This window comes from Coturnix japonica, chromosome Z (assembly GCF_054131305.1).
Source record: "Coturnix japonica strain WE chromosome Z, WE-NBRP24, whole genome shotgun sequence".
Lineage (NCBI taxonomy): Eukaryota > Metazoa > Chordata > Aves > Galliformes > Phasianidae > Coturnix > Coturnix japonica.
In genome coordinates this window covers 57,345,251-57,363,652 of record NC_140702.1, presented here as the reverse complement: position 1 = coordinate 57,363,652, position 18,402 = coordinate 57,345,251, and the positions used below count along the sequence as shown (strand labels likewise).

The 18,402-nt window shown below is 42.3% G+C and overlaps 1 protein-coding gene across 1 annotated transcript in view; it reads right to left on the bottom strand.

Annotated features, from left to right (window-relative positions):
- Positions 1 to 6,590: 6,590 nt before the first annotated feature.
- RAB3C (RAB3C, member RAS oncogene family) overlaps positions 6,591 to 18,402 on the bottom strand; it is a 133,445-nt gene continuing 121,633 nt past the window's right edge. Inside the window, exon 5 of the mRNA XM_015848775.3 lies at positions 6,591 to 14,025. Coding sequence (XP_015704261.1) covers positions 13,838 to 14,025 — 188 coding nt within the window. The 3' untranslated portion in view covers positions 6,591 to 13,837. The remainder of the gene's footprint in view (positions 14,026 to 18,402) is intronic.

The following is an 18,402-nucleotide window of genomic DNA, read 5'->3' as shown; positions in this document are numbered from 1 at the left end:
TCACTTGGAAATGAATGAATGAATAATAATAATAATAACATATAGGGAGAAAAAAGAAAATGCGGGGATGGGCTGGGGCTATGAGCACACGTAAAGACGAGCTCCAGCAGGGCTCGGCGCTCCAGCTGCGTTCCGCCTCTGCCACCCCCGGGGCTCCCCCTGCTGCCCGTTGCCGGACCGAGCACAGGGCAGCGAGGGTGGGGAAGGCGAGGTCAAAAAGCACTTCTCTTGGATCTAGTTGCTTTTATAGTTAGGGCTCCTCCTATGATATAACAGCGCTCAGCTCTGCAGGGTGTTCTCCTGTACTCAGGCTGAAGGTGGTCAAAGTGACCGTATGGCATTGCAGGCGCTCTGGGCCCACACTTCAGCTCTTGTTCTGATGAGGAAAGCAGCTCTTGGGCATTTCCCCATCCTGATGGGGAGATGCTGTGGCAGGAAAACAGCCTGGCTTTATGCTTGCCTGCAGATAGCACAGTGATGGGAAAAGTGGATTTCACGCAGTAGGACAGCTTGAACTATCGACCAGGCTGAGCAGCAGCCAGCTGCCAAGCAAGGCTGTTACAAGTGGAAAATTCTTCCTGTGGAAGATGAAATGACAGAGCACTCCCAGGGCAAAATACTCAAAAAGAAAAAGAAAAAAAGAAGAAGAAGGGGGATTTCTTCACTGAACAGCAACAACTGGAACAAACAAACAAATTCTTTTTCAGAGCTGACTTTTATAAAGAATTAAAGTATTCGGACTTGTTTTGTCCTCAGCAGCTGGGCAGTGAGACCTCACTCTTGCTTGCCATCAATGGGGTGCTCTGCCAGCTCTCTGGATTCCTTCGTACTTCTCATATTCCACCCCCCCCCCTCCAGTTTACTTATTTTTGCCTCTTTATATATCACAGGATGATAGAATGGCTTAGGTTGGAAGGGATCTCAAAGTTCATCTAGCTTCAAACTCATGCTGTGGGCAGGGCTGCCTCCACCAGCCCAGTCTGCCCAGGGCCCCCATCCAACCTGACCACCCCCAGGGATGGGGCACCCACAGCTTCTCTGGGCAGCTGTGCCACTGCCTCACCACCCTCACAAGAAATACTTCTCTCAACATCTAACCTAGTTTTCCCTTCTTTTAGTTTAAAGCCATTCCCACTTGTCCTGTGACTGTTAAACTGTGTGAAGTACTGGAAGGCCACAATTAGGTCTGCCCGTAACCTTCCCTTCTCTAAGCTAAACAAACCCAGTTCCCTTAGCCTTTCTTTGCATGAGTGGTGCTGCAGCCTCTTGATAATCTTTTTGGCCTCCTCTGGACCCAGTCCAACACCTCTGCATTCTTCTTGTGCTGAGGGCCCCAGGCCTAAACACAGAACTGCAGGTGGGGCCTCATGAGGACAGAGCAGAAGGGTAAAATCCCTTCCCTCTCCCAGCTGTCCACCGCTCTGTTGATGCAGCACAGGATACTGTTGGCCCTTAAGGCTTCAGATGCACACTGCTTGCTCATGTCCAGCTCTTCAACCACCAGAACCCCCTAGTCATTCTCAGCAGGGATGTTCTCAGTGTGTCTTTTCAGTCTGTACACATATCTGGAATTTCTCCAATTCAAGTGAAGCACCTTGCACATGATCTTGTTGAACCTCATTAGAGTCTCGTGAACTCACTCTTCAAATTTGTTCAGGCCCTTCTGGATGGCATTCCTACCTTCTTGAGAGCAACACTGCAGAGAAGGACCTGGGTATCCTGAAAGATGAAAAACTGGATATGAGCCAGCAGTGTGCTCTTGCAGCTCTGAAGGCCAATGTATCCTGGGCTCCATCAGAAGAGGAGTGGCCAGCATGGACAGGGAGCTGATTGTTCCTCTGTTCTCTGCCCTTGTAAGGCCCCATCTGCAGTACTGTGTCCAGGTCTGGGGCCCCCAATACAGGAAAGATATGGAGCTGTTGGAGAGGGTCCAGAGGAGGACCATGAAGATGATCAGAGAGATGGAGCACCTCCTCTACAAAGACAGGCTGAGGGAACTGTGTTTGTTCATCTTGGAAATGAAAAGGCTGTGAGGAGACCCTACTGCACTTACTGACTGCTTTCCTGTGCTCTCCATGTAGCCTAAAGCTCCCTGGTTGCCCACCCTGCCTGCGCATGCCTCAGCCTCCCCTCCAGTTTCTCATGGTGTGGGTCTGGCTGCTGCCAGAGCCTTCTCAAACAGCTGTCTTTGCTGGCTGGCATAGCTGCTGACAGTGACCAGTTTCTGAGCCAGCTCCTTTTTAGATGGCTTCCAATGCAGCAGGCAGCAATGTGGGGGGATGCTTTTGTGACCACAGTAGTGCCTGTAACATACAAAAGTAAAATAGTCGTTTGAAGAGCATATTTCCCTCACGCAAGCAGGCACAGTCAGGAAAGTCTTCTCAGACCTGAATTCTCTCAGGCAGTTTAGGAAGGCAGACTTGCCCCCCGCGGAAGGCGGAGGTGAGCGGTGCGTTTGCGGCACACACACGTTAGGGGGCCATCTAACGCAGTGCGCTCTGCACGAACACGTCACCCGCAGCACCTGCGCTGTGTACCGCTGAGACCAAAAGCCAAAAAAAAAAACAAACATGTCTGACATTTTTGCTTTAATTTCCGTGCAAAGTACAGCGGCAGAAAGCCAGATTTTAGCTGAGCCCTTCATTGCTGAGCCGTGGGTTGTAACCTGCCCAGTGCTCCGTCCGTTCCCTTCGGCACCGCGAGGTGATGCACTCCCTGGGCTGGAGCATCACCTTCCGGACAGCAGCAGCAGTGCAGCCCGCTGCCTCGGGAGCGGGGCTTCCGCTGCCCTTACTTAGAGGCAGCTCTGCCGAGCTGTCTGTGGCCATCGAAACCAGTGGGCACAGCTGTTTTCCTCTGCTGTGGTTTATCTCTCATCGCCTGTACGCCACATGTGGCTTGTTATCCAAGTGCAGAATGTGTCGTTGCCTTTCCTGGCACAGTGAGTGGTTCTTCTGATTACTGGACCACGTTTTCAGGAAACAGGACTCACTTCCCAGAATTTCAGCACCGAAAGGTCACAGTTATCTTTGAAGTGTAAGCAGTGAACAGGGGGAAAGCATCTGTTTGCCCAGCAGTTATGCACCTGGCTCTGACAGAGCAATGGAAAAGCTCATAAGGTCGGGGCCACCAGTGAGCTCAGCGCTGAGAGAAAGCCTGTTGTCACTGAGTCCCCAGAATGCAGTTCTGTGGTTTCTCTGCTTTGCTTTGGTGGCAGTAGTTGCCAGGTACCTTCCATGCCAAGTCATGGATTTCACAGAATCAAATAATGGCTTCGTTTGGAAGGGATCTTGAAGCTCACTCAATTCCAGCCCCCAGCTGCAGACTGGTTGCCTCCCACCAGCTCAGGCTACCCAGGGTCCCATCCAACCCGGCTTTGAGGACCCACAGGTATGCAGCATCCCCATAATCTTCTTCTAACACTTATCCTAAATCTCCTCTCTTTTAGTTTAAAGCCATTTCCCATTGTCCTGTCAATATTAAGCTATGTAAAAAGTTGGTCTCCACCTTGCTTATAAGATCCCTTCAGGTACGGGAAGGCCACAGTAAGGTTCCCCCCTGGAGTCTTCTCCAGGCTGAGCGAGCCTAGTTACCTCAGCCTTTCTTCATAGAAGAGGTGTTCCTGCTTTCTGCTCATCTCTGTGACCCTCTTCCGGATCTGCTCCAACAGCTCCACATCATTCTTATGTTACAGGGCTGTGTGGGAGCAGTTTACTGTTACCCAGGACTGGTAATGCAGTAGAGGAGATTTGGCAGGTTAATGAGTGGTCTTTCTGGCTTCCTCTGAAGTGTAATAGTGAAGACATTATCCGCTAATGCAGTAGGAAAACATCTGTTATTATATTTCAGAAAAGTAATTAGTGGAAAGTCATGTGCCAAAAGGAAATTAAGCTGAAATCCTTATCCCAGGGTCCAGTGCCCCTGATACCAAGTTACAGGAATTTGCCATGAAATAAAAGTGGGTAGGATGCAGCCTGCTGAACAAAAGCACAGGATTCATATAACGAAAGGAGCCCTGCACACGTCCTGGGTGAGGTGCCCTGCTCTTGCTCAGGCATGGCCACCATACACCAGGTCCTGACAGACAGTCCCTGCAAGGCAGAGGGAGGATGTTATCCCTGTCGGTAATATTAGAGCAGGTGTTTTTACCCTGTGTGGATAATAATCTGTGCTTGCTGCATGTTGTTTTAATGATACAGGAAAACCTGAGTGTTCTGCTCTGCCAGGTGGTGTGTAGACGGATATGTGTCCTCACGCAAAGAAGACGTCAGAAAACTCATCTTTCTATTGTTAATTATCAAAGAGAGAAAACAAACTGCAGTTTGACGTGGGCTCTATTTTATGTCCAATTTCTGATGTTCCAAAATGGAAATAAAAGAAAGGGCTGGAAGGCAAATTCCAGCTGCAACACCCACCAGCTGCTACCTCACTGCTGTCGCTGGGCTGGTGGGCAGTGTGCAGAGCAGCACACATGGTGTGCTGACCCCTCCTAGTGCCTGCCATCCTGTGCAGGTATTTTTATACCAGGTATTTTTTCTTCCTTACTGAGTAGTAATAGTAACAGCAAAGACGTGCTCTAACCAGCTTCTAGTACATGCTTATGAAACAGAAGTTGGTTGGGACTGTAAAAAATAGCTGCTTTGGTGATATGTTCCTAAACTTTATTTTAATCTTAAAACCTCAAGAGGCTACTGAGGGGCAGGCATCCTGTGTGGCACCCTAAGATGTTCTACAGCTATTCATAGACTTATATTCTAACCACAAGCAATTGTTTGAAACAAGAGCATACGCATTTCCTGGGTCCTTGGAAAGCCCAGCAGACCAGAACAGGCCTACCAGCAAGTCTGTCTGCTATGTGCCTGAATGTGTGCATACTGAATATGATTCTATAACTTCATGATGCCCATGTGGCTTTTTCTTTTTCTTCCTTTCAGTGGTGTGGTGCTCGAGTGAGTGCTTACCCTTCCCCTTCTCTGGGGAATCAAGTCATGCATCAGGTTGGGGTGTCTCCTCCTACTGCTGTTCTTCCAGCACCTCCAGCTTCTCAAGTCCTGACAGAGCCCAGGCACCCTGGGATCAGGCCCTGAGCACACCCTCTGTCTAACAAATCATGGGTGACAGGACCTCACACCATGTTCCTATTGCCTGTGCCTGTCATTGACAACATGAGCTCACCACACTACAGCTTTTCCATACTATCCAGCTAAGCTGCAAATCCTCTGCCTTATGATTTAACTTGCCAGGGTATTGCATGTGTGCATACGAACTCAGAGGTAAATTAAGACACTTGATAAAAATTCTGAAGGGACCTTTCTTCTTCACTTTAGAGATCGATATTTGCATAGTATACAATTTTGTTCACATTTTGGCTCTCAGTGGCCTCAGCTTTCTGACTAAGCTTCCGAGTCCATTTGGTTGGGTATATGCCTGCATTTTGTCTTTCCTGGTTTTGTTACTTGCTATTGCAAAATCAACCGCCCTCACTTTGCAGGGAACTTGTGCCCATTTGCCCTTTCTTATTCAAATTAGGCACATTTTTCTGCATCATTTTGGACCTTCCCTTTACATCATCTTTTCTGAAGTCTTTTTCATCAGCAGTTGGAAACTTACTATATCCTGCCTATCCTTCTGACAGGAAATGATACAAGTGGGATTTCATGAGAAAGAAACACTTGTTGAAACAGGCTTTATCCCTTTGGATTTCCATTCTCATCTACCCATCTGTGATTTTCTTTCTAGGTCTGCATGATTAAAGTTCTAATGTATTCCAAACACAAAGAATGAAAAAATACCCTGGTTCCAAGGTTTCAGTCAGAAGTATGTCTGTGCCTTCTCCCTTATCCTTCACCTCTTACCCCTCATTCCTACTTGTTTTCCATTTAGCCCACTAAACAGAGCAAGTACATTGGGGGCAATCTCACAGATCAGTGGCGAGCCAAAGGTGATGGGGAAGTTACTATGTTTGCTGGTAGCTGCGAGCACTTCCATTCTCAAAGACAATTCAGTAACAAGAGCCAGTGCCAAAAAGACAAGCTCTGTGGATCAGGGCTGTGAGCTGCTCAGCAAAACCTCCTTGGAGATGCGGGATCCTCAGTAATATGCTGGAAAGCTCCTTGTGTTGAGTGAGAAGTGGGATTTAATCCGACAATATGTGCTCTGCAGATGAGATGTTAAGATAATAGAAAAACTGGGATAGTTGACTGAAGCACATTGCAACAATGAGAGGGAACAGGAGCTACTGAATTGCAAGTGAACTCAAGTGAGCAGGTTCTTCAGCAGTTTGTAGATAAACAAAAATTAAAAAGCTTTACCTCATGCTAAAAGGCCAACATGTAGGATGCCACAGTGTTGTGCTTTTTCTAGGAAAATCTCTGATCTTTCTTTTACAGAGTCCTGGGGCAAAATGTCCAGTAAACCATGGGATGGAAGCAGATCTAAGACTCACCAGTGCTGCTGAGGGGATATTCAGTAATACATTATTGCAGATGACTGTAATTATAAAAAATGAAGTCATTTTTTCACAGTTTTGGTAGGTAAAAAGAAGTTAAGAGGGAGAATGAGGGTAAGACTATGTCACCACAGCTAACATATTCATGAATATACTCTCTTGAATATTTATTGTAATTGAAAAGGGAAAAAAGTCTCTTAACAACAACAACAACAACAAAAGCTAAACAAACAAAATCCACTTGGTATACAGAAGTCACATACAAACAGAATATTCAATGGAATACACACAGTCTCTACGTCCACATAGATTTAAAACTCTGCACATGGATAAAACTTGTACTTCACGTTCAGACAGGAACTCCTGTGGATGAATGCCTAAGATTCACAACATTTGTCACCCATCAGCATTTTAAACTAACATATTTTTTAGAACCACAGTTACTATATTGCAGAAGTAGCTGGTGGAGGAGGAACAGATTGAGTCTCTTCCCCTCACAAATGTATCCTAAGCAAAAACTTCAACAACTTATCATCAAGAACAATTCAGCAAGTTAGTTAGCTTGAAGGAGCCAGAACAGCTACATATTTTCAAGGTAAGTATTTGTGTATATATTCATAGGTCTATAAGGAATAATAAAAATAGTAGGTAAAATTATCTGCCAGCCCTTGAATACTCAGGTCACTTAGCAAAATAAAAAATTAGGTAATATATCCCCAGTCTTGTAGCAGCCTGTATATATGCACTTAAGTGATACTTCCCATTATGACATTTACTTTACCCGCTGCTTAGCTATAAAGATGTCCAGAACTTACTTCTTTTACTAAGAAATCTCAAATTCTCTCAAAATTAATTTTATTTTTACCCCAGCCTGTATAATTTTGCAGGAGGTTTCATAGCACAAGGTATTAAAGCAAGAAGAATTTTAAGGGCTGCTCAGGTCATTGCAAGTGCTGTCCTATGCTACTTAATGCAGTTTGGCTATTTGCTTTCTCAGAGGAACTATGTGGAGACACAGGAAAGGAAAACCACAATAATGATTTCCAGTAGGCCTCAGACTTCAATTCTTTTCTTCATGAGTCTAATTTAAAACAAAACAAAACAAAACCCAAGCAAACAACCAACCAAATTAACTTTGTATATTGTAAAATAAATAAATGAATAAAATCACCAGATAAAACTAAAGATGTATTTAGACACTTTTTAATGAGGTTTTTATAAAAATCTCATTACAGTTATTCTCCTTGTCCCAGTCTCAGTGGCCTAACTTTACTTATCAGATTTCCAGGGATCATGACATACTCTTTTCCAAACCAGAGATGCAGCAAGAATTAACAGAACAAGATTCTTCTCTGTGGAGTCCATAGGCACCACTGGGAACCACTGGTGCTTCAGAGTTAGAAGTCCCACAGATGCCCTACAGATTTGAATGTTTTGCTGAATAGTGACAGCCTTACTCACGTGCTTAGAGAATTATCAGAAATATGCAAGGATAAGAGGAAAGAGGAATGATCTCTCATTTTTATGTCATGGTTAGATTCTGGACTGCACTTTTTGCCAAGTATGCTAAGGACCATGTAGCTGTTGAGTGAAGAGCCTGGGTGAATATATTTAAGGATGTATTTATTTTCCTTCTTTGGGATCTAGAAAAGTAAGGGAACTGAACTGGCATAAATAACTAAAGTCACTGTCCACTGTGACAGACCACTTTGACTGTGACAGTCAGGCTGTACCCAAAAAATGTTAAATCAGGGTATCTACTGAAGATTGCAAACTTATCTGCAAGAGTATTGGATACTCCTATTAAATTTTTCAGATATCATGAGTTAACTACATCATATTGAAGGAAACACACTCATATGATATAATGCAGTATAGGCAAACAGATAATGTAGCTGACAATGCTTTAGGAGGTTATTCTAATGTCCCTAGGGAACATGCTTAAAAATATACGCAGATAGTTCAGACATGTTTACAGGCATCTTCTGACTAAATGTGTTGTCCCACTAGTGTCGATGTAATATGACCATTTCCAAAGAGGACATTCACAATTCTAAAAGTAAAATTGACATGCACTTGCAATAAACATACAGACATCTTATACCATCATCTCATATATGAAAAAATAGTTTAAATGACTTAAGAATAGAGTATTTTTACACTACATTGATAAAGCATTTACTATTTAAATTTTACTACAAGACACACAGAGCTACTGGAAATCTTAAGCCACACAGGCATCATCAACAACTCACCACACATACAGAGCACTTCTCCCTCTCACACAGGTTTATATACACTGAGTAAGTCATTAAATATTGCACTTATTGGCCCATGATTCCTCAGTTTTGAGGTATTCAAAAAATAGAAAACATATCTATTTTTATAACATATTTTCATGCAACATTTAAGACATTTCAGTTTCACAAACATGAGTATATAGGTTACACGTTCAGACAGTCCATCTGAGCCACAACACATCTGACATTACTGACAAAATATTAAAGAGGAGTCGCACACAAACAGTTCATTTAACACTAGTTGCAGGTACATGTCAGAGTTACTCAAGTAAAGTTATCGCCAGAAGTGGTATGCAGTCCCCAGCTGTCATTAATGCATGTTATGTGTGAACCTGAAATTACTGCTCTTCTGCTTCTCCTTCATCAAATCAAATACCAGGTACCTTATTCTATATATGACAAGCCACCTACATGTGCTGGGACCATGGGAAATAAACATATGGTCTACAGATGTAACCCTGTGGATTTCTGGTGTTAATGAGTTCTGGGTAAGTTTACTGTGGCATTTACGGAAAGCTGCACTTAATGAGATAAGTGGCAGTAGGAAGTGAGTGAGCGTCAAAGATGTACTGCTGCATATGCATATTAAATGTGTGTAGTTACAATTCTGATTCAGTGAATATCCATGGATAAACAAAGCAAAATAAAAGGAAGGAAAAACAAAACAAAACAAAACAAATTTGTAAGATGAAATGTATTCACCTCTTCTTAACAAAGAAACTGGTAAAAGTTGTTCAAATAATCGAACTGAGTTGCCTCTTTAAAAAATGTCACTAAACTTATGATGAACCTTGGAGAATCTGAAGTCAGACTGCACTGAAAAGCCCATGTAAATAGGTAAAACAGTGTAAATCAAAAGAATTCACTTATCTGTTGGCAGAAGTGAGATACTGCTTTACACTCCCTAAGTGCTGATCTATAAGGATTCACATATTCCTGGTCTCAAACTGCTCTGTCATCCAAAAGAGGAACAAGACTCACATGCTCATGTCTAAGAAACAGGCCAGGGACAAAACTGTCCTAACAGTCAGTCAGCAGAACAGTAATTTATTTGACACCCTTAAAAATACAGGTAATGACTTGCCTCTCCCAAAGAAATGTAGAAAAAAATAGTTTGTGGGATAAATTGTTTTTAGAATGCAAATGCAGCATCTTTCATCTGCTGTTGCAGAAACGAGGCAGATGTAGAATTTCTACCATCATGTTTTCACCCAACTGAAAATTCAACTCAAAGCATTCTCAAATATTGGGATCAAATTCCAGCAGAATTTGTGTATCAATAAATATTTCATTCCTGAAAGAAAGTGCATGTGGTACAGCTGAGTATACAGAACTGAGCAGACTGGGAAGAAAGCTTAATCTTTGAGACTGGTGCTCTGGAAAGGCCACAGAGATGTAGTTGCTCAGGTAGTTTCTCTAAGCATTGCAGTAATTATAAGCACAGAGGAACAAACTGTTCCAGGTAACAGTCACGTACACAGCTGTTCAGAGAGAATATATTTTGACAGAAAATCCAGCTAGCTTATATGTATTTCAAAGCCTGAACAAACATATCTAAATAAACAAACTACAGCAACAACAACAAAAATATGCTAGCAAGTTAGCTATGCTATAAGGACTAAAATGCTTGTGAACACAAACTCTTATCAGAATTGGAAACATGTCTGAAGGTTAACCCAGCAAGGCTAGCTAGCTCTCTGGCTGGCTGGTGCCAGGAAGCACTGCAGGAGTCAAACTGTGTCTTGTGTTCCTGTGTGATCCCAAGGCATTTTCTGAGCACTAGCTTGATCATACAGCAAGATGTACAATATCAGAGCATGGTAAGGCTGCTAAACTATCCCTGCTCAGGGTTAGCCTGCTGCTAAAAGCATCAGTATAGTTTGTGACTTGGAAAATAGGTTGTGAAGTGATGGTTCAGCTGGCACTATGGAACTCAGGACGCTCTGACCAGAGATGTTTAAACTCCTCAAAATGCAATATACTCTCTGTGACAACTGCTATATCTCATCAGTTGGCCTAAATTTTTGCAGAAGAGGTCATCTGTGACTGGAACAATGAAGCTCCATGACAATCAGTCTTATCTCTGTGCTGAGAGTGACAACAAATTAGTGAAAAGTGTGTGAGTACTTCAAAAACAGTGAGGCTGAAAATAGTTCTGTATATTTTCAATTTAATGATGCAGACCTCTTGTATCACTAAAATATCACTTTTTGTCCTGATCCTTTCTCTTAGCAGAACTGTGTCAAATACTGCTTCTGTTTCCTCCAGTGGCTAACTCATAATCAGCAACTACTGGATAGGGGTGAAGAATGATCTATTGATTGTTTGAATTTTGACCCTTGATTAGGCTAAGATGGAATTTCCAAAATGATCAGTAATAATGTACCTCTGCTTGCATTTAAGAAAACTGCAGTCTGTCTCAGGATCAGTTGGAGCTGAATTGTTCTGACACACTCTTCAGTTGGAGATCCTGTGCTATGAAACAGGCCAAAGCGTAATTTCAAGTAAAATGAAAATTCTACTCCTGTTGGCTTCCGCAGAACTCAAGCTAAATTTTCATAATGCTTGAGGAAGGAGTAGTAAGTTACTTCCAAGAAGCCCTTCTGTCTTTCATGTTCCTCTGCAACAGCCAGGTTTTACCCTAGGAAGGTAAGGCATTGAGATCTCATGATGCTTGTCATCTGAATATAATTAGAATTTATAGCAGAAAACTCAATATTGCTGTGAAACATGTGGCTTCAAAAGCCAAATTATTCCACTGGTTGGAAAATCAAAACCTATTTTTCCAACAGTAGGTAAACCTGACTGCTGAGAAAAGTTCTCCTTGAACATCCAGAAATGTCAAATTTCAGTGGAAGGGAAGGTAAATCAGGTTGGATGGGAAATAAGCAGGTCCCAGCCCAATGACCTTAAAGCAGTCAGCTGAGAGGTCAAAACAAATTGCTCAGGATTTTACCTACTTTTGTCTTGAAAAACTCCAAGGATCTGATGTGAACACATTAATCTGAATTAATCACCAGTGGGTGAAAAAGTGTCAGTGAACTTTCCTCAGCACAGATGTCAACATGCTGCCTTACACATGGGAGAGAAAAGTACTGCCCTGTTGGAGGCTGGGTTATGGTAGCAGTAACACATGCCTCTTCTTCCCGACTGCTCATCAGCTCCAAAGGGGACAATACTTTCTCTTCGTGAAATTCAGCAAGTGAAGGTTCAGCCTCCATGTCTGTTAGGAAAATGGGTGCTTAAGGAAACTTGTTACAAGGGCCTAAGTTTTAAAACCCTAGAATGAAGAAACATTTAAGTTAGGCAGCCAATGTTGCCCCCCGGTGGCCATTCCGTTTTGCATGTGTCTCCATATGCCTTGCTTGAAAGCTGTTTTTCACCATGTCAAAGTTTATACAGGTTATTTAACCAGCAAACAAACAAACAAACAAAACAAAAACAAAGGCAAAAACAAAGAAACAAACAAAAACACCCAAGTGTCCATTTTCCCCAGTGTTTACATAAATTGCCTTTGGAAACAGGAATGCGTGCAGAGGGATTCCTTTGCATTTGCAGTACCTTTTGTTACTTTCATTTTCTAATTTGTCTTCCTATTTTTATTTTTATATTTAATTTTTGTGTATTTCAGACAGTTGGGGAAATGTCACACTTGTCTTAAAGCCTGTCTACTAGGAACAATAAAACAGATAATGCTGCCCCAATTATGCAGTTTGGCTTTAAAATGTCTCTGTTACAGAAGTAAAGGTGTTGCATGAAGCTCAGTGTACTGGACATAGATGTGCCACCAATTACCAGATGAGTACTTTTTAAAACTGTGGAATATGACTACTTTTAAGAAATTGTTTGAAATAGAATTTTTGTACTTTATTCTACCTTCTTGTGTGTGTGCATGAGTCTGTGTACTTCACAGCCTTTCCTGATTTCACAGATACATTCAGTTTAACTTAGGAAATGATAACTATTTCTTGTTATTCCTAAAGTTATTACCAAAATCCTGCCAATCTGTGATTGTCTTGTCAATAAAGATTTCCTCATCAATGTAAAAATGAGGTCAAACTCAAGCTCATTGATATCAGCAACATGTCTACACTAGGTCTGAATGACAGACAGGAATTAGTAGCCAGTAAGTTGATGGCAGTCCCAGTGACTGAATGGGAGATACAGTTCCTGAAAGCTTAAGCATGCAGGTTTGACAGCAATGTGAAAAGACAGTATTTGGCTATGAACAACTTATTGTAATAGTTTTGGCTTTTTCAGGGGTAATAACTGAACAGAATGTTCAATATCTAACACTGGTGGAAATAAAAAGATCTGATTAGCCCTCCTCTGCTAGGGCAGAAACCACCAAAGTATTTGCATGTTGGAAAGAGAAAATGAGTAAAGTTTCAGAATGGAGTTTAACAAACCTGCAGTCTGTAAGCATGCAAGCAAGCTGGCCAGGATGAAGTACCTAATATTTCTGAAGATCAGCACTGAACACCTGCATCAAGTTGGACTCTCAAAGGAAGGGCAAGTGGCTGGAGGTTCAGGAAGGCTGAAGGTCTGCTCCTTCTAACTTCTGCAATTTCCAAGCACACGATGTGTAACATACTGAGCCCAGTCTTACTCAGGAAGTATGCTCAAGAAGTTTTCCTCATACAAATGATCTAGACAGAATGAGTGACTGGCTCTTTAAAATAATATTTCTAGATTAATTCTTGGTCAGGAGAAAATATAAATGTCATCAGGAAGTTTATTCTAAAATACCTTGGCCGCTGTCCTAAGGATTCAACTATATAATTTGAAACTGGTGAAGCAAGTCAATTCTAGGCACATGGCACCAGCTGAAGTATAACGTGAAACAGTAAAAAGAACAGAGAAACTAATAGCCATCCTGCATGCAAGAGCCAGAAGCTAAAATCAGATTATTCTTTCAAACTATTAATATCCCCATCTTCGTACATATACTCAACTAGATACTAATGTAGAATAAAAGATTTTTCTCCCAAATAAATTACTAAGACAGTATAAATAAAGGCATATAGACCATTCATAAATACTCTGTTGGCAACAGAACGCGCTGGAGCTGCCTTTACTGGTAGCTGCATTAACAGCCACAGTTGGGTTGCTGTGGTGGAGGGGTGTCCTTTAGTCGTGTGTTCTGCTTGCCGGCAGTAATGCTGGGATCTGTCTCCAGACTTTCAGACATTTTGTCACAGATGATATCCACAAGTCGCTCAAATGTCTGCTTGACGTTAATGTTGTCCTTGGCACTTGTTTCAAAAAATTCAAAACCTAAGAAGATAAACAACACGTGTATGTTTGATACATATTTGAGACTCTCCAATAAGTAAATAAGCTTCTCGGCATGGATGCCTGGTGTGACAAACAGAAAGTAAATATGTGAGAACACATACATCAATGAGTTATATTGCAGAAGCAGTTAAAATTGTCACACAATCAGGGCAGCTACATTAGTGTCATTTGCTTTAATAACAACTCAGATAAAACACAGACTGGCCCAAATACATTCCCTTAAACAAATTATACTTTAAAACAGTTTCATCTAAATACTGACTACAATTTGAGAATCCTATTAAACTAGAAATGCCCTGTGTGTCCATTAGCCATTGTGAAGGTATAAGCTCCATCTCTAGCTATTATGTTTCTCTGAGCATAATTCAGCTGGAAAAAGCCATTTGCATCGTTTTATTAACCTTGTGCCAAAATAGACAACTATATTGGAAACAAGCAGGTAAAAAAGCAAACAAGGCAAGGAAAGCTTTCTGCAGTTTGATGTCTCCTTGAGATGTAGATAAATCTGTGGAGAAAAATTGGACCACCACATAAAACCAATAATCACTGTTTGTTGTTTATTTTTTGTCTATTAATTCATTTACGGAGAAGGACTTTTTATCTGTCCATTTCCAACGATTATTACCTCAAAGGCAGCAATGAGAACTATTGTTAATGCAGAAGCTTATATGGAGCAGAACTAGCTTTCCTAAGCTCTCTTTTTTGCCCAGGTTTGCCCCATGTCTTATCTCCCACGTCCGCTCCCTGCCAGGTTTGCAACTTGCTGTTCAGCAATACAGGAAGTTTCCATCAGTGTCAGGTCTTCTCTATTCTTTCTCTCAAATTTCTTTCTTCTTTGCTTGTTTACTTATTAGTTTACTATGACTCTTCCTTCGCTCTTGCAGACCATGTTACATATTTTTCTAATAGCTGCCTCATTGCTGACTTGAGGGTTTCTTCGAAATTTACAAGTTATCATTTCTGTCTTTCCACTGCTTAAGGTTTCAACAATAAGAGAGTTTACAAAACATCTATTCCACTGGTAATCTTACAGAAGTTACTTCACGTTTGCATATCTATTTTAATTCTTTTTAATCAGTGTTGAAAATCAGCGTGCCCCTAGCGCCATGTTTAGTCAGGAAATATCAGCCACTTCAAGTCCTGACAGAAATGCAGGAAACAGCTTTACTATTTATCTTGTGTCAAGTGAATCTATTTCCAAAGGCTACTTGAAACTAAAATGCAACTACTTAAGTAGTATGTCATCATGTCATCTGAGTAGGATATAATAATATATAGCACATATGCACAGTCCTATAACCACTTGCCATGTAGCTTTCACATAGCTAGAGATAGAGCAGGTAATTCTATCTAGCTTGGCTTGATAGCACAGTATGTGCAAAAAAGTTAACTCTGTGTTCTGAACATTCTTCATAATTTTATGTTAAATGCCTTGTGCTAAGATGTCAGAAAGTTAAATTACTTAGATGTGTAGGAGCTAAACACAAGCCAATGTTGATGCTCATATTTAGTTTAAATAACAAACCCTTGGAGATAGAGATATCATAAAATGATTTAGTCATGTAATTTATGGCAATATCAGCAAGAAATGTAAAGATAATCTCACAGACATGAGCTTTTTTTCCCAAGCACATTAGTTTGAAAAATTTTCTTTCCTACATTTCATTGGAAAGCAGGAAAACTGGGAAAAAAGAACGTATGGAAATCATATACTGGGGGCTGATTTTAATCTAAGTCTCAAACCAATTGTTTGGTTGCTATAGTTTAGCTTGGCTTACTGTCATGGTTTAATAATTTTGTAATTTTTGCTATCAGTATTCCACATCATAACATCATATTAAGCATGAATAATTTTACTGAATCTGCAACTTACAGAAGAAGACTACATCTCCCAGGGAACAACACGATAGGTCACGGGACCTGGACTCTATATTAACTCTGTCGCAGAACAGACTGACGTCTTTCGAGTTCTGGCGTTCAGGGGAGTGTGTGGGAGCCTTCAGCCGTTCGCCTAGATTCACAGTAGGCCTCTCGGTTACGGGACTCATTCTCTCTCCTATTTTGCTTGATTCGTTAGCTCAATTTTCAATTATATTGTATTATATTGTGTTATCCTGTATTTCGATATAGTATTTAGTAAATAAGTGTGCCTCCTTAGATCGTTGCCGCTGTTTTCTTTTCTTAATTAACTTTTTCCTTTCGGCCTAGGGCCCCTCCGGGGCCTACGGCCCCTGTCACGGACGCGGTTGGATTTTTAGTTCAAACCGTGACAGATTTTGGTGGAGAATGCGGGCAAATTGAGTTGCTGTTTTTCTGTGTTTTCTTCTGTTGCTCTTTTAGCTTTTAACAGAGCTACGAGTTTTTTTTTCCCTGTTAAGGAGCTATCTCGTGTTTGCGATTCTGCACCTGCGAGCTTGACCTTGAAAGTCCAGGCGGACTGCCAATACTCCGGTATATTTTATAAACACTGCTGAGCTTTGTTTTCTTTTACTTTTTTCTCTCTATTGGAGGAAAAAAAAAAAAATGTTTTCTCTACTAAATTTGTTTTACCAGGGACTGTGTGCCATTGGTTCCTTTTTTGAGACGCTCCGAACATATTGGGCCATGTTTAAGCTAGCCACTTTTTCTTATGGAGCTATACAATTGTATAATGAATTGAAAGCATGGTTAGCAATGCTCACTTCGTATCTGTATACAGCTCCAGAGGGAGCAACTAATGCAACTAATTATACAGAAATGGTGATTTTTAAGCGTGCTCCTCTTTCTTTCTATGAATCCTTTATGCAGTTCTTGAATGATCAGTGGGCCACACTCTTAATCTCCCTGATCTTACTGTTGATTATTGTAATAATCTCACTCAGTATCTGGATTTATAACATCCGGAGGAAGTCTTCCCTAGAACCAGAGAATACTGAGTGGCAGGGAATTGAAGAGATTCTCAAAGGACAGACATCTTCAGTGTTATGGAGCTTCACTCCTGAACACTTGAAGAATCCTGAGAGTTTGATTGCATATTTGAGGCAGGAATGTTGTGGCTCAGGCAGATCTCAGGAGGCACAAATGATTTTGGGCCTAGCTAATGCTTATTGGGCCTTAGTCAATACCATTCCTGAGAGAGAGAGTCTTAGAGCTGAGGCAGAAAAACTTTGGACTGAGAAGGTAGAGAGAGAAAAAGCTTTTGAAGCTGAGAGAAAAGATCTCCTGTACCAACGAGACTCAATCTGGTACGAGAAAGAGAGTCTTAGAGCTGAGGCAGAAAAACTTTGGACTGAGAAGGTAGAGAGAGAAAAAGCTTTTGAAGCTGAGAGAAAAGATCTCCTGTACCAACGAGACTCAATCTGGTACGAGAGAGAGAGTCTTAGAGCTGACGCAGTAAAACTTTGGGATGAGAAGGTAGAGAGAGAAAAAGTTTTTGAAGCTGAGAGAAAAGATCTCCTGTACCAACGAGACTCAATCTGGTACGAGAAAGAGAGTCTTAGAGCTGACGCAGAAAAACTTTGGGATGAGAAAAGCTCCCTGCAATCCCAACTCAACACTCTCCAGTCCGAGTACAGCGCCCTCCGGTCCGAGCACGACGCTCTCCAGTCCGAGCACGGCGCCCTCCGGTCCGAGCATGACACTCTCCAGACTGAGCGCGATGCCCTCCGGTCCGAGCATGACACTCTCCAGACTGAGCATGATGCCTTCCAATCCAACTGCGACACCCTCCAGTCCGAGCACAACACTCTTCAGTCTGTGCATAATGCCCTCCAGTCCGAGCATAACGCTCTTCTGACTGAGCACAATGCCCTCCAGACCGAGCACAACACTCTTCAGTCCGAGCATAATGCCCTCCGGTCCGAGCATAACGCTCTTCAGACTGAGCACAATGCCCTTCGGACCGAGCACAACACTCTTCAGTCCGAGCATAACACTCTTCAGACCGAGCACAATGCCCTCCAGACCAAGCTCAACACTCTCCAGACTGAGCGCGATGCCCTCCGGTCCGAGCATGACACTCTTCAGACTGAGCACAATGCCCTTCGGACCGAGCACAACACTCTTCAGTCCGAGCATAACACTCTTCAGACCGAGCACAATGCCCTCCAGACCAAGCTCAACACTCTCCAGACTGAGCGCGATGCCCTCTGGTCCGAGCATGACACTCTCCAGACTGAGCGCGATGCCCTCCGGTCCGAGCACGACACTCTCCAGTCCGAGCACAGCGCCCTCCTGTGTAAGTGCGTCGATCTCCAGGTCAAACATGACTCTATTGACTCGTTGTACACTGACCTCAAGGCCGACTACAACGCCCTCAAAGCCAGTCGCAGCACCCTCCGGTCTGTGTACGACGAGCTCCTGTCTGACTACGACGCT